At 56.7% G+C, this 13,948-nt stretch overlaps 1 protein-coding gene and 1 long non-coding RNA gene across 3 annotated transcripts in view; one reads left to right on the top strand and one right to left on the bottom strand.

Annotated features, from left to right (window-relative positions):
- The window catches only part of NCF4 (neutrophil cytosolic factor 4), a 17,355-nt gene extending 3,407 nt beyond the window's left edge, over positions 1-13,948 (top strand). Inside the window, exons 2-10 of one of the 2 annotated variants that reach the window (XM_082740248.1) lie at positions 2,012-2,096; positions 2,474-2,627; positions 4,827-4,897; positions 7,717-7,844; positions 8,979-9,036; positions 9,712-9,810; positions 11,859-11,989; positions 12,226-12,291; positions 13,581-13,948. In XM_082740248.1, coding sequence (XP_082596374.1) covers positions 2,012-2,096; positions 2,474-2,627; positions 4,827-4,897; positions 7,717-7,844; positions 8,979-9,036; positions 9,712-9,810; positions 11,859-11,989; positions 12,226-12,291; positions 13,581-13,776 — 988 coding nt within the window. In that variant the 3' untranslated portion in view covers positions 13,777-13,948. Of the gene's footprint in view, positions 1-2,011; positions 2,097-2,473; positions 2,628-4,826; positions 4,898-7,716; positions 7,845-8,978; positions 9,037-9,711; positions 9,811-11,858; positions 11,990-12,225; positions 12,292-12,531; positions 12,751-13,580 lie in introns of those variants that run through there. The other variant, XM_082740249.1, reaches the window with a different exon arrangement.
- LOC309869350 lies at positions 4,648-11,037 on the bottom strand. Its single transcript, XR_014314127.1, has 2 exons — positions 10,491-11,037; positions 4,648-5,021 (listed from the first exon to the last, which is right to left on the bottom strand). It is a non-coding gene; the product is annotated as an uncharacterized lncRNA (long non-coding RNA).

Raw genomic sequence — 13,948 nt, 5'->3', positions numbered from 1 at the left:
CTGCCCAGCGGCAGCGGTCAGTGTCCTCGGGAGCCAGTGTCCTCCGGGACCAGCAGCAGTTGGGACTGGGTGTGCAGACTGGGAAACCGACCTCCCCTGAGAGCCTGCCCAGTTTGGGGAGGTGGCAGCCCTGCGCCCACTCCCCCCCTGTCCCCCAGTTGCTCGGGACTCGGTGACCCGTGGCTGCTCTTTCTCTGTCCCCTTGGCTGGTGTTTTCTCATCCTCCATCTGTTCCTCTCAGCCTCCTCTGCTCAAATATTGCTCTTCCGGGGGGTCCTTACCACCAATCAAGGGCACATGGGTACCTCCCCGACTCCAGCAGAGACCCACCCCCACCCCCAACCCCCAACCGCCTTCACTGAGCTCTAGAGAGCCACACCAGCTCTTGCCAGACCCAGACCTGGGGGCCCAAGGGCCTCACAATAACATGCCCGAAACTCAGTCCATCAGCACCCCTCCCCTCCCTCCCATCCTGCTCAGCATATGGGTGACATGTAAGTGTCACTCTTGACACTGCCCTTTCTTTCACCTCCAGATCCAAACAGTCCCCCAACCCTGCTGGCCATTAGTCAGGAATGACTCACAGATTGGTAGCATGTCTGCTGGAAATGTGAAAGTCTGCAGCAGGGCACCAAGAGACGCATGGGAGCTTAAACAAGTAAGGGCTAATTTTTGCACATGACAAGAAGTCCAGAGGGAGGCCAGAGCTGCTTCTGCAGCTCAGTGTCCTCAGGAACAGGATGTTGGAGATTTCTTTGGTCTGCCTCCTGTCTTTGCCTCATGGATGCAATATAGCTGCTGTGGGTCCAGACGGCACATCTGCTTTCAAGATAGGAAGAAGGGGGAAGGAGAGGAAACCATGCTGGGCGCCTGTTCCTCCCTCTGGGATCAGGAAATCTCCACTGGGGCATCTCCAGGAGTGACCCAGGGGAGATTTCCTCATAGGTCTCACTGGCCAGAACTGGTCACGTGGCTGGTCTTAGCTGCAGGGAGGCTGGGAAATAGGAATGAGATTATTGGGTTTGGTTCTGACCAGTCATGGCCTATCACCTTGAGGCTAGGGACATTGCCACCCTAAAAAAATGGAGCTTGATTGGCAGGAAGAAGCAGGGGACACAGTAGTGAAGCAGTGTCCACCAAAGGTTGTGTCTCTGTGTCTGTTCGTTCCTTCTGTCCCTGCTGTCTGGCTTGGGCCCCCACCATCTCTGAGCTGCACCACTCTGGGGCCTGGAACGGCTGCTCTGTCCCTTCCGTCTCTGTGCTCCCTTTCCTCTGCACACAGCTGCCTGAGTTGGCCTCCCACAGCTGGGATCCTACTGTTTTTACTCTCTTCTGAAGCCTTGCGTGGCTCCCTATGGCCTAAAGAAGTTACCCGGCTCAACACTGGAGACCCTCCTCAGCCTGGCTTCACCTGCCCGTGCAGCCTCTGATCACAGCCACCTCCAGTCACACCAGACCCGAGCCCACTCCTTTCGTGCCTCGAAATCTTAGCATATGCTGTTCCCACTGCCTGGAAGGCCCTCCCCTGACCTTCCGACTTTCTGTTTGACCTTCTAGCCTGGCGGGGAGGCGGGCTCAGAGCCGGAGGTTCCGAAGGTCCCCTCTGACCTTCTGTTTGACCTTCTAGACCCCGTTCCAACGCCTCGTCCACCTCTGTGAGGACTTCCCCAGCTCGGCTATGATGACCCATTCTCTCTGTGGGACGTGTGCTGACTTTGTTTCCCACCATGACCCAGGGCCTCCCCCAGGGTTTGACACGGAGGAGGTTGCTGGATGTGCTGCTCCCAGATGAATAATGCAGCTGGGGAGCAGTTTGCTAGCGTGACTACTGACACAGGGTCCCATCTCCAAGTGCCTTTGCTGTCAAAGTCTGGTCCACGTCGCTGCCCGGCACTTGAAGGGGTGTTGACGGAGGAATGCGGGACACACTCTTGGTTCACCTCTGCACACTTGGGCTCAGCGAGCCCATCAGTCTGGTGGTAACTGAACTGTCCTCTCCCGTCCTCCTCAGTGACTTTGAGCAGCTTCCCGACGACGTCGCCATCTCCGCCAACATCGCTGACATCGAGGAGAAAAGGGGCTTCACCAGCTACTTTGTAAGACAGACCCCTGACCTTCAGCTTCTGCCCGCTGAACCTCCAACCCTCTCAATCCCCTTAACTTCTCTCCTGGTGGTTCGCAACAGGGCGGTTTCGCCCTCCAGGGGGAGTTTGGTACTAAATATCTTGAGACCTTTTTGAGGATTCCAGATTGGGGCAGGGGCTGCTCCTGGCCTCTGGTGGACGGAGCCCAGAGAGGCTGCTCGGCACTGCCCCGCACACAGGACAGCCCTCCCACCCCAAAGAAGGAGATGCCCCCACACCCGCCCCGCGAATACTGAGGCTGAGAAATGCTGCTCTAGTCCTAGGACCTTCCACACCCCCCCTCTCCTCTGCCCCTGACCTCCCTAAACCCTGACCTGTGTCCTCCCCAGGTGTTCGTCATCGAGGTGAAGACAAAAGGGGGCTCAAAATACCTCATCTACCGTCGCTACCGCCAGTTCTATGCCCTGCAGAGCAAGCTGGAGGAGCGGTTTGGGCCGGAGAACAAGACCAGCCCGTTCACCTGCAGCTTGCCCACGCTCCCAGGTAGGCGGCCCGACCCAGCCCCACGGCAGGTCCCAGTCCTGAGGCCCCGGGGAGCTGGGCGGCCTGACCCGAGACAGAGCTGCGGCCCTTGGCCTCTCCTTCCAGCTCTGCCGCCCCTGGTGGTCACTCCAGGTTTGCCTCCAGGCCAAATATTTCGTCCACGGCCCCTCCTGGCAGCCACGGGCTGCTTCCTCTAGCCCCATTGCCCTTGACCTCCGGGCCATCCATCCCTTGCTCACCAGGCGGACTCACCTTCAGCGCCCCCTGCAGCCCTGATTGAGAGCTGCCCTTTGACTGCTGCCCTAGCTTGGGCGGATCCCCGGGGCGGGTGGGGCCTGCTTCCCTGCTCTGCTGGGACCCTGTGGGCACCCCATCTTTGCTTCTGGACAGCCCCCTCACTCCTTGCCCCCTGGCCTCTCTCCCCAGCTTGGTCCACACATGCTCCTCTCCAGGAGCACCAGATAGACCCAAATCTCCAGCGGGTCGGCACCTGCCCTCTCGAGCCCTGCGAGGGTGTGGGGTGCTCAGTCCGCGGGGTGGTCTCAGGGTGCCCCCCCCATGCCTTGCAGGCCACATACAAACACCCTTTCCACAAACAGCAGAGATACTTCCTGACCTTTCCTTATTCAGGCTCCACACTCTGCCTCTGGCTTGCTCTCACTTTCTCTCTATCCCATCGGAGGTCCCAGAGGAGCTGAAGCTGCCCCCAGGGGCTCCTGGCTTCCCCTTTCCTCCGGCAGAGCCACTTCAACTCACACCGGCCCCTCCCCTGTCTCTGGGCTGCAGGGGAAGGGAGACCCCTCCCCCTCTGAGCCCGCCTCCCCACCGGACTCCAGGGAGCCCCTCCCTCCTCTCTGGGACTTTCTCCAGACAACTTGTGGGTCTTTGTACACTTGCCTTCTCCTTACTTGCGGCGTCGGCAAAGCTCTCCCACAGCCTTAGTTTTCCTGTCTTGAGACAAGCCTGTGCCATGAGGAGGCTTTCTGGCCATAAGTCCCCTTGAAGCCCGACAGCCCTCAAAATCTCCATTCTTTCGGGAGTCGCTCACTGTTCCCCTTTTCTCCTTCCATCCCCTCCTCATCCACCAGCTTGGCTTCTGCTCTCACAGTCCCACGGAATTCCCTTCGGGACCGTTACATTGGACTTCTGTGGGCCTATCCCGGCCTTACCATCATTGTCCCACTTCCTCCTCCAGGAAGCCCTCCCTGACCTCCTTCCAGGTCTCTTCCTACCTCATAGCTGCTCCTCCAGCTCCTGACGGAATCTGCCCCTTCTGCTGCTCCTTGGAAGGTTCTTGGGCATTCTCTGCCGTGCCATCTCTGGCTTTCTTCTCCCTCCCCAAACCCTCCCTGCAACCAGGTGATCTGACCTCTGACCTTAGCTGCTCTCTTGTCGCTACTAAGTCTCAAAGGCCTCCCCACCCCATACCTCAGATCCTGTGCTCCTACCACTGCCCAACACCAGCCCCTGCCCATCTCACAGGCAACAGGAGCCAGACATGTGCCTTCTGTTGGGGGTTCTTGGGGGGACAGTTCTCCCAGGGCCCCCACCTAAGGCTCCTGGAGAAGACATTTGTCTTGGGTCAGCCAACATCTCTTTCCCGTTCTCCCTCCTTTTGAGGAATGATTCATTCAGCTACTCCACAAATATTGATCGATGTGGTCAATCACTGTGGTGTGAACCACCAGAACCACTGTTCTAGACCCTTGGTTCCTTACGAGGGGCGGGTATTCGAAGTACCTTGAGATTTAAAGAATTCTGATGCCCAAGTCTCCCCCCCAGCCCCGAGATTCTGATGTAATTATCCTGGGGCAAGTCCTACACAATGAAGTTTTTAAATGCTCTGTGGATGACTTAAATATGCAGCTGGGGTTGAAGACCCCTGTCCTAGGGGATGGGCTCCAGCTGGGGCAAAGCAAAGCTCTTCCTCTCTTAGAGCCAAGAATCGTTGAGTGTGTGCGTGTGTGTGTGTGTGCGCGTGTGCATGCACGTGTGTGTGCAGGAAGAGGCAATAAAGAAGTAAAACAAGAAAAATATCATCTGGCGACAGTACATGCAAGAGAATGCAAGCTGAAAGGGAGGTGGCCTGGAGGCTCAGCCAGTGTATGGGGGCGAGTTCCTGGCCTGGGTGGGCGGCTCTGAGTCCAGAGACCATGGTCGTGGGCCAGGGTCCCAAGAGAGCTCTTTGCATTTCCACAGCCAAAGTCTACATGGGTGTGAAACAGGAGATCGCGGAGATGCGGATTCCTGCCCTCAACGCCTACATGAAGGTAACGGTGGGGCTGTGTCATCTCGGCCCCTGGAGGACCCCAGGGATGATAGCGTCCCTGAAGGCAACCTGGGGGCTGCTCTCTGGCTCTGATGGGGCCGCTCGGCAATCCTCAGAGGCGGGACCTGGGGAGAGAAACAGGATGTGTTCCCAGGGTTCCAGAGGGTGCGGCAGGAGCGATGGGGAGGGAACGAGGAACCACACTTGGGATCAAGAAGTCTGTGCCAGGTGTGCACAGGTGTCTGTGTCAGGTGTTCGGATACCAGCATTAATAGGACTGAGTATGTGCCCTCAAGGTACCTGCTGCCCAGTGGGGACAGGGGACAGGTGGGTCATGAAATCACAAAATTATGGCCTCTATAACAGAGGCATGATGGGCCAGGGCCTCAGCTCTCTCACACAGTGACGATGCACAAACTAGAGAAAGGCTCTTGGGTGTTTCCCAGCCTGTAAACTCTCTGCATCCTTAGGAGATGGGAGCACAGAGAAAGAAGCATCTTGAAGGCAGAGACTGCTGTTCAGGAAAGGCCTTCTACCATTCAGGACTGTGCAAAAAAGGAACAGCATTCCTCATGAAGTTGTGAGCACCCCATCACTAGAGGCATCCAAGCCATGGCTTGATGGCAACCTTAAGAAACTGGAGAGGGAAGCCCTCCTCCTAGCACAGAGGCACCCTCATAGTCAGCGAGAGCTTCCCCTCCCCTTCCACTCTCATGGCAGAAGGGCACAGAGCTAGGAGTCTTCAGTCTTTGCTTTGACCTTGACTGTTTGGGTCATTTGGGGTGAATTGCTCATTCTCTCTAGGCTTTGGTTTCCTCACTTGTGAACCGGGGCAGTGCCTCCAGCTCGCTGGTCTCGGGAGCTTCCAGACTGTACGGGATCAGAACTCCTAGTGGAGTGAGCTGCAGGAGGAGGGCAGGGGAGGTGGGAGGCAGGAGGAGAAGACCCTGGCCCTCTCCAGTGCCTGCAGGAATCCAGGGCTCTGAGCAGAGAAGAGGGACAGTGGGAAGCCCCTGGGACACAGCCCTGGAGACATCTCCCCTCAAGGGGGCGCTGTGGCAGCTGCTCCTTCAAGGTGGCTGGAGGCTCCTGTCTCCCCCTGCAGGGCTGGGAGAGGGGTGAGCTGTGGAGGGAGGGGTGTGGCCACGGTGCTGAGGCTCTTCCTCCCACACTTGGGCTTAGCTACCAGCAGCCTGGAGGATCCCATCTCTACCTTTTTGTCTCATTTGGTTCCTCCAAGCCCAGGAGGCAATCCGTGCAGGAATTTCTGCCTTGCAATAACCCCAGCCTATGCTTGAAACGTTCAGGGATGGGGAGCTCACTACTATGCTTCCTTGCTCAGCCCCTGTTGGACAGCTGCTAGAAAAATCTGATTCCCTGTCACTTCCACCCACTGGTCTCACCACTGTCCTCGTGGGGAATATGGGTCATGTGATAGTGACACCTGCCTAGAACGATGTGGGGAGCTTTGACTGGTGGGTCAGGATAAACAAATCTGTAGGATAAACAAATAGGCTTATTTATTTCCCTCAATAACTGGTGAGTTAGATGCTATCCTCCCTATTCACAAATGAGGAAGTGGACCCACTCATGCCGTGTCAGAGAGCAGCTGGATAGGAGGGCTGGGATTCGAACTCGCAGCTCTGTGTACCCACCACGCTATGTTGTAATGAAAGCAACAGTGACAATAGTCATCTCCAACTCGGACGGCGTGCTTGCTAGATCAGATGGCCGGTAGAATTCTCTAAGAGTTGTGCACACAACACTCATTTAATCCTTACTCCATCCCCCAAGGCAGACCCTGGTATCATCCCCATTTTATTAATGAGCACACAGAGGAACGCTGGCCCAACGTCACCCAGCTAGGGAGGGGACTTTGATTTCAGGCACAGCCTGGCTGCGTGGCTGTGCCCTTAAACCCATGGCTGGGCTGCCTTTCAGCCCTCCCTGTATGACAGCCTTGTTCCTTCCGGGCTCTGCCTTCCCAGTTCCTCTGGGATGGACCTCTGCCCCCGCTCCTGCTGCCTCCATGGGATTCTCCAAGGGGGTCCAAGTGCCTCTGGAGGACTTCTGGGGACCTGTTCATTGTACAGCTTGGGGGGGGGGTGACCCTGCCAGTGTCCGGGTACTCTGTGTCCTCACGGACAGCCTCGTGGTGTGTGTAACTAGCATGAGATTGAGTGAGGGTCCCAACTCCTCGCACTGCCAACTGGGTCAAGTCCTTTGCTTCTCTGAGCCTCAGTTTCCCCAACTGTGATATGAGATCAAGCATCAGAAAGCACTTTTGAGGCTGTAATCCACCAACTGTTGCTGGTCTGTGTCACCTGAGACCTCCTTCCTCCCACTATTAGCCCCATTTTTTATCTCGGGGCTGGGCCTTGGAAACAGATGTCTCTGGGTAGCCCAGCTCTGTCACTCACTGGACCAGGTGGCCTGGGGCAGGTCCCCTAACCTCTCTGGCACTAACTTGCAGGTTGTTGCAAGACAGAGTGAGACCACCTGGTTGGCACTCAGTGCCGTGTCTGGACCGTCACCACCATGTCCCTTGGCCTGCTGTCACCATTATCGTTGTGTCTGGAGGTCTTTAGGCTTTCTCCAAATGGACCCTCCTTGAGCCAGCCGGTCCCCTCCCGAACTTGAACCCAGGAGGAAAGCTTATGAAACATTATATGTCTAGTTGCTATGCTCAGACAGAGAAAGCATTACTAGAGAGGGAGGGACCAGTGCGGAGGATGGGGATAGGAGAGAGGGGCTGGGATGTCCAGAGCTTTCTGTTGCCCGCCCCCCCCATCCCCCGTCCTGGTTCTCTCCCAAACACAGAGCCTCCTCAGCCTACCCATCTGGGTGCTGATGGATGAGGATGTCCGGATCTTCTTCTACCAGTCACCCTATGATTCAGAGCAGGTGCCCCAGGCCCTGCGCCGGCTCCGGCCACGCACCCGGAAAATGTAAGTGACCAGCCCCTGTGCTCCCATGGGCCAGGCCCCGGGCCCCTCACCAGGTGCCCCCAACCAGGCGCTCTGGCCCAGATGCCCCCCAACAGAAGGCATTTCTTTTCCCCGGAGGAAGGGAAAAGCTAGACATAGGTTCTATCCCGGGACACCCCCAGGATGTTCAGCTTGTTAGCTGAGCTCTGAAAACCACGCACAGGTTGGAGGGATACAAGGTGGGTGCATTTTGTTGTGTGTGACAGTGGCGACCAGAGGACAGAGGCTGGGTCACTGATGGGGAGAGCTGGGTGCCACAGTCCCCACTGGGGATGCCTCAGAACTCACGGTGCCTGGAGAGCGTGGTGGGAGGGAGGGAGGGGAGGAGTTGCTCTCTCTACAGACATTCCCAGATCCTGGGATGTCCTGTCCCCCATCATGTGGTTCCATGGGGCCGGCTGTGGCTTCTGGTGTATCACACTGGTCCCCAGGGGACATTCCCGCTCAGGGGACATTGAGCAGAAAATAATCATGGAAAACCTGAGCTACTGTAATAGGGCTGAGCTTCCAAAGGCCGGGCTGCTGCTGCTAAGAATTCCAGGAACAGTGCTCTTGAGCCCTGACCTCCGTCTCAGGGCCTCCCTCCTTCCTCGGGCTAGCGTCTCTGAGTGTCCTCTCGGCTCCTGGCCATCTCTCCGGGGCACGCAGCCAGGCATGGTCTCAATCTCAGCTAAGCCGCATGGCAGGCCCATGCCCTGAGCCCTGGTGCAGATTGCCTCTCCAACCCATTTCCCTGGCTGAAAAATTAGAGGTTGGGTGCAGGGAGTAGAAGGAAGAAGAGGTGTGAAAGCGTTGATACGCTAAGGTGCTGAGCAAATGTGTATCTTCCTTCCTGCCTCCTTGTTGAGTCTCCATTTCCTGGTCCACATAGGAGGATAGAATCCCTCCCCCGTGGGCAGTAGGAACCTGGGTGTACGTGCGCACATGCACGCGTGCGTGTGATGGCCCAGAGGAACGATTGTAGCTGCACTTTTAACATCCTCTCCTTCCCCCGCCTTTCCTGCCCCTGGTGAGGGGCTCCTCTGGGGACAGAAGCAGGGAGCCAGGCCCTGAGGGAACCAGGAGGGCTGACAGGCCTCCCTTTTCTCTCCGCAGCAAGAGCGAGTCCCCACAAGGCGCCATCATTGACCGCATGGCAGCTCCGCGAGCGGAGGTAACCCCCGCAGGGCCAGGCCTCCCCCCTCACCTCTGGGCTCCATCCTTCGCCACTGCGCCCCTCCTGCTGGACACCCTCTGTGTGCCCACGACGGGGGCTGGGTGCTGCGGGGAGCAGGGGCCTCAGCCTTGGCCCTTGGGGCACCCAACCCAGCTGAAAGGAGGTGATTAGGGAGCACTCAGGTCGAGGGGAACGCAGCCAACCATCATCCGCTCAGCAAGCTTTCCTGGCCTCCTCCAGGCCAGCCCCGCGTGGAGACTGAAGTGTCAGACAGAGATGACTCAAAGCAGGCCCGGTCCTCCAGGAGCCCCCGGCTCCCAGGGGACACACATGGAGAAACAGTGTGGTCAGTGCTCTGGGCTTATGGGAGCCCTGGAGCCCACACTGAGGCCTGGGGGGCTGAGGGAGGTGCTGGACCCCGGAGTTTGGCTCCTTGGCTCTCTGTGCGCCTCCCACCAGCTCTGCAAGGAGCACGATTCTGGAGTCAGAGAGATCTGGACTCTAATTCTGGCTCCTCCGCTCACAAATGGAGTGGCCTCAGACAAGCCAGTCGTGCTCCCCGGGGCCAGTCCCCTCATCTGTTCCCTGAGACGCTGAAGTACGCAACGCAGTGTGGCAGGAACTCGGCGAATGTTCCCTTCCTCCTGCCCTCCTCCGCCTCTCTTCCCCCAGGCCCTGTTTGACTTCACGGGCAACAGCAAACTGGAACTGAATTTCAAAGTCGGAGATGTGATCTTCCTTCTCAGCCGGATCAATAAAGACTGGCTGGAGGTGAGGATGGGGGTGAGGTTGGAGGTGAGGTTGGAGGTGAGGATGGGGTGAGGATGGGGATAAAGAAGGTGAGGATGAATGTGAAGGTGCAGCTGAGGGTGGGGATAAGGTTGGAGGTAGGCATGGGAAAAAGGATAGTGGCGAGGATGGAGGTAAGTTGGAGGTGACCTTGTTTTGGGTCTGCTTGTGGGGAGAAAACAGAGGGGGCAGACGCAGGGAATGCCCCCAGGGAAGAGATGTCCTCTGAGGATAGTTCTGGAAGTCAGAGCAGCTGGGTGAGGGCAGCCTGAGAACTACAGCCACAGGGGAGGCAAGCGTGTGCCTGGAACAGAAGATGCGGAGACCACACTTGCCTTTGGTTCGGAGGCCAGCAAACGGTGGCTTTGGGCAAGTCTGTTAATCTACTGAGTTTGATATCTTGGTCTGTCACAGGGCTTCTCACCGCGGCACTGCTGACATTTGGGGCCAGATAGTTGTCAGCAGTGGTGGGGGGGGTGTAGTGAGAGGCCATCCCCGGCATCATTGGTTGGGGGGTTTAGCCGCCTCCCTGGTCTCTGCTCACTAGACTGCAGGAGCGGCCCTGCAGTTGACAATCTAGGGTCCCAGACATTTGGCTCTGGGGGACAAAATCACCGGCAACTGAGACTCACTGGTGTGTCATCCGGGATGATTTCCCTTACCTTGTGGGCATCGAGAAAACGTAGTGATGCGGACCTTGAGTTCTGGAGTCGGACTGTCTGGTGTCATTTCCTAGTTGTTTTTAACTAGCTTCCTGGGAACTTTTCTCAACCCTGTGGTTTCCTTTTCTGTAAATGGAGATAGCTGTCAGACCGTTTCTTCATCGCGGTCCTGGGAGGGCTGGCTGAGGTGCAGCTGTTTGGGGCTTGGCCCACAGAGGGCCTAGATACGTCCATCTGGCTGGTGCCGGGGCTGCTGGGAAGGTGAAGGTCTCAATCTTTGCTTCGTTCCCACGTGAGGCATGTGTGGCCCCTACTGACTCAGTGAAGGGAGATGGGAGACCCTGGTCCCTGTTCCAGCCGTTCAGATTGGGTCTTGCTGTTCCTAAACAAGATTCCCTTTTGTCGAGGCTCCTGAGGCAGGGGGTGTCTAAAGAAGATGGTGGGACAGGCCCCGCGCGGACTCCAGGGAGGCGAGAGCCCCTGGCATAGAGGGGTGTGAGGTCTGTTGTTCTCACGGACTTGGCAGCTTTGATCGTACCCCTGTCCTGGAGCCCTGTCTCGGGACCCTATGGCTCTTACAGCTGTGGGGTATTGCTGGGAAATTCTTCAGAAATGGGAAATGCTTGTTACCTTCCTGTTTTCTGGAAAGTTCTCTATGTTAGTGGGATGGCTGATTTCTGGCCTCAGGTTAAGGGGAGGGTCCGGGGAGGAGGGAAGAGACGAATTTGAGCCTCAGTATCTGTGTCTGTAAAATGGGGTGGGGATAATAACGTCTTCTCTAGAGTTGGGAAGATTGGAGAACATGTGGGCAAAGCACAGGCTATAGCTGGGTCGTGCGTGGCCAGCGCTGGAGAGAGCTTTCGGGCCGTTGGCTCTAAAGCAGCTGCTCTGTGCTGTCTGCAGAATCAATGAGTGAATGAATGAATGAATGAATGAGTGAGTGGGTGAAGGGAGCCACCTCCCCTCCCCCATTCTGTGTTCCCTGGCCACTGGCTCAGCGTGAAGCTCACCCACTTCCCTGTGCGTCCACCGTCATCCACCACGGTACACGCTCCCCACCAGAGGGCAAGGATGTCGTCCTCCCCGAACCCAGAACCTGCCACGTGGCGGGTGCTCACTCAGGAATGACTGAATGAAATGAAAACAGCTTTTCAGATAAAGTGAGATCTCAACCTATTCTAGAATAGAAATTTGTTTTGGGGGTGAAGAGCATGGTGACCTCAGCCACTACTTTTTCTGCCTCTGCATACGACCTCGTCTGCCTCGTTATAAGGGAGCGGGGTTGGGGGATGTGCGGGAGGGAGGAGCAACGTCTGGTCCTGACGCCTCTCTTCCTGCTGACAGGGCAACCCCTCCTTTCCTCCTCAGGGCACTGTGAGGGGAGCCACGGGCATCTTCCCACAGTCGTTCGTGAAAATCCTCAAGGACTTCCCGGAGGAAGAAGACCCTACCAACTGGCTGCGCTGCTACTACTACGAGGACACCATCAGCACCACCAAGTTTGTGGCCCGGCCGCCGTCCCTGCCCATCCCCACCCCCTGCATCACACTCCTGACTCTGAGACCCAAAGCGGATCTCCCCTTGTCCAAATAAAAGCCTGTGGTGGCTCGCCCTGCCCTCCAGATAAGCCATACCTGGGTAACAAGACGCTAGGCTCCAGCGTGGTCCTGCCGGCCTTGTCCCCATGTCCCCCTTTGGCCTGATGACCCTCACCGCTGCCTGTTGTCCCCCTTAGGGACATCGCAGTGGACGAGGACCTCAGCAGCACTCCACTGTTCAAGGACCTGCTGCAGCTCATGAGGTGAGAGGTGGGAAAGCAGAGGGCGGAGGGCAGAGGGCGGGGGTTAGACACCCCGGAGAAGCCAACAGCAGGAGGAACACAGCATGAGTCAGCCGTAGGTGTTTTGCCTCCTGTTTTATCCCCAGCCCAGCCCCACCAGGCAGATATCAGCCCCCCGTGTCGGAGATGAGTGGGGGTCTGCAGAGAGACATACAAGGGGGCTCGGAGGAGGTCACACGGTTCATGAGTGTGGGTTTGCAGCTCAAGCTGGAGTCTTCCTAGCCTTGGACTTGGATCCTCTGCTATCAGAGAAACTCTACCTCCCGAGAGCCAGCCTCAGAATGGAAATAACCTTGTTCCACTGATGATGAAAATAATTCCTATTCATTCTTAAAAAACATGAGAAGGTTGGGCGCCTTGGTGGCTCAGTCGGTTAAGTGTCTGCCTTCGGCTCAGGTCATGATCCTGGAGTCCTGGGATCCAACACTGCATCAGGCTCCCTGCTTGATCTGTGTTAAATAGATAAATAAAATCTTAAAAAAAAACAAAAAACAAAAAATCACAGAAAAGTAGAATGAAGTGAAATACAGATATCCCTCCTCTCATGATCAGATGTACATGGAGATGGCCTCCGAGCACACCCCCACCCTCACCGCATAACTATGACATCACCTGGCTGCATGACATCATTCTGGGGAGGCTCTGGAGTCGCCACCCCTTCTTGGCCATTGGGATCACCCTCCCCTTTCTCACTACCAGAAAGAATGCTGGGATCCTCATATGTGGTGACTTGTATGATTATTCCCTTCATGATGAGTTTCTAGAAGTGGAATTTTGGAGTCAAGGTGTTTGCAAGTCTGTTAGGCTTCCAACCCCATTTGCTGAGTTATCTATATGAAGGTTATATCAGTGTTTATTGTCACCAGCCATGTGCACCCCACACGAGATGGTCCCAGTCCGTAGGAGTCCTCATAACTGCAAACAGGAGGCCCTTGGAGGCTTGATGGTCTCTGCTCTGTGCCTGGCCAAACTCACTCCCCTTCCCCAGGAAGTTCTTAACTTTGCACGTGTACACACAAGGCATTTCAGGCTGTGCCAGTAACTCACTGTAAGAGCCCCTTCTCCCCCGTAGGTCTGTTTCTCCATCTGTGCAATGGGACCACACGAGGGATAAGGCCTGTGTCATGCTCTGACCTCTTCTGACTCTTGGACCCCAGCTTTAAAGTTCCCTCAGCCGCCACTCCCTGTCTCCCTGAGGCTTAGTCCTAGGGCCCCTGGACCTTCTATCAACCCTGATCTTTCCCACCCAGGCGGGAGTTCCAGAAGGAAGACATCGCCCTAAATTACCGGGACACCGAGGGCGATCTGGTGCGGCTGCTCTCAGACGAGGACGTGGTGCTCATGGTGAGGCAGGCCCAGGGTCTTCCCTCCCAGAAACGCCTCTTCCCCTGGAAGCTGCATATCACCCAGAAGGATGACTACGCGGTCTACAACACTGTCCCCTGAGCCGATGGTGTGCCTGGGGCAGGGAGAGATGCTCGGTAAGAAGCTCTCGGAGGAGAACAGGACCAGCAAAACCTGGGAGCGTGGGACAGACCTGCTGGTTCGAATCCGTGGACCTGTATTCCGTCTGTCTGCACACTTGGTCTTGGAATTAAATAAACCCTTTCATCTCAAA

This window comes from Mustela nivalis (genome assembly GCF_964662115.1).
Source record: "Mustela nivalis genome assembly, chromosome: 7".
Classification (NCBI taxonomy): Eukaryota; Metazoa; Chordata; class Mammalia; order Carnivora; family Mustelidae; genus Mustela; species Mustela nivalis.
The sequence above is the reverse complement of the archived record's forward strand: the minus strand, read 5'-3'. Positions and strand labels throughout refer to the sequence as shown.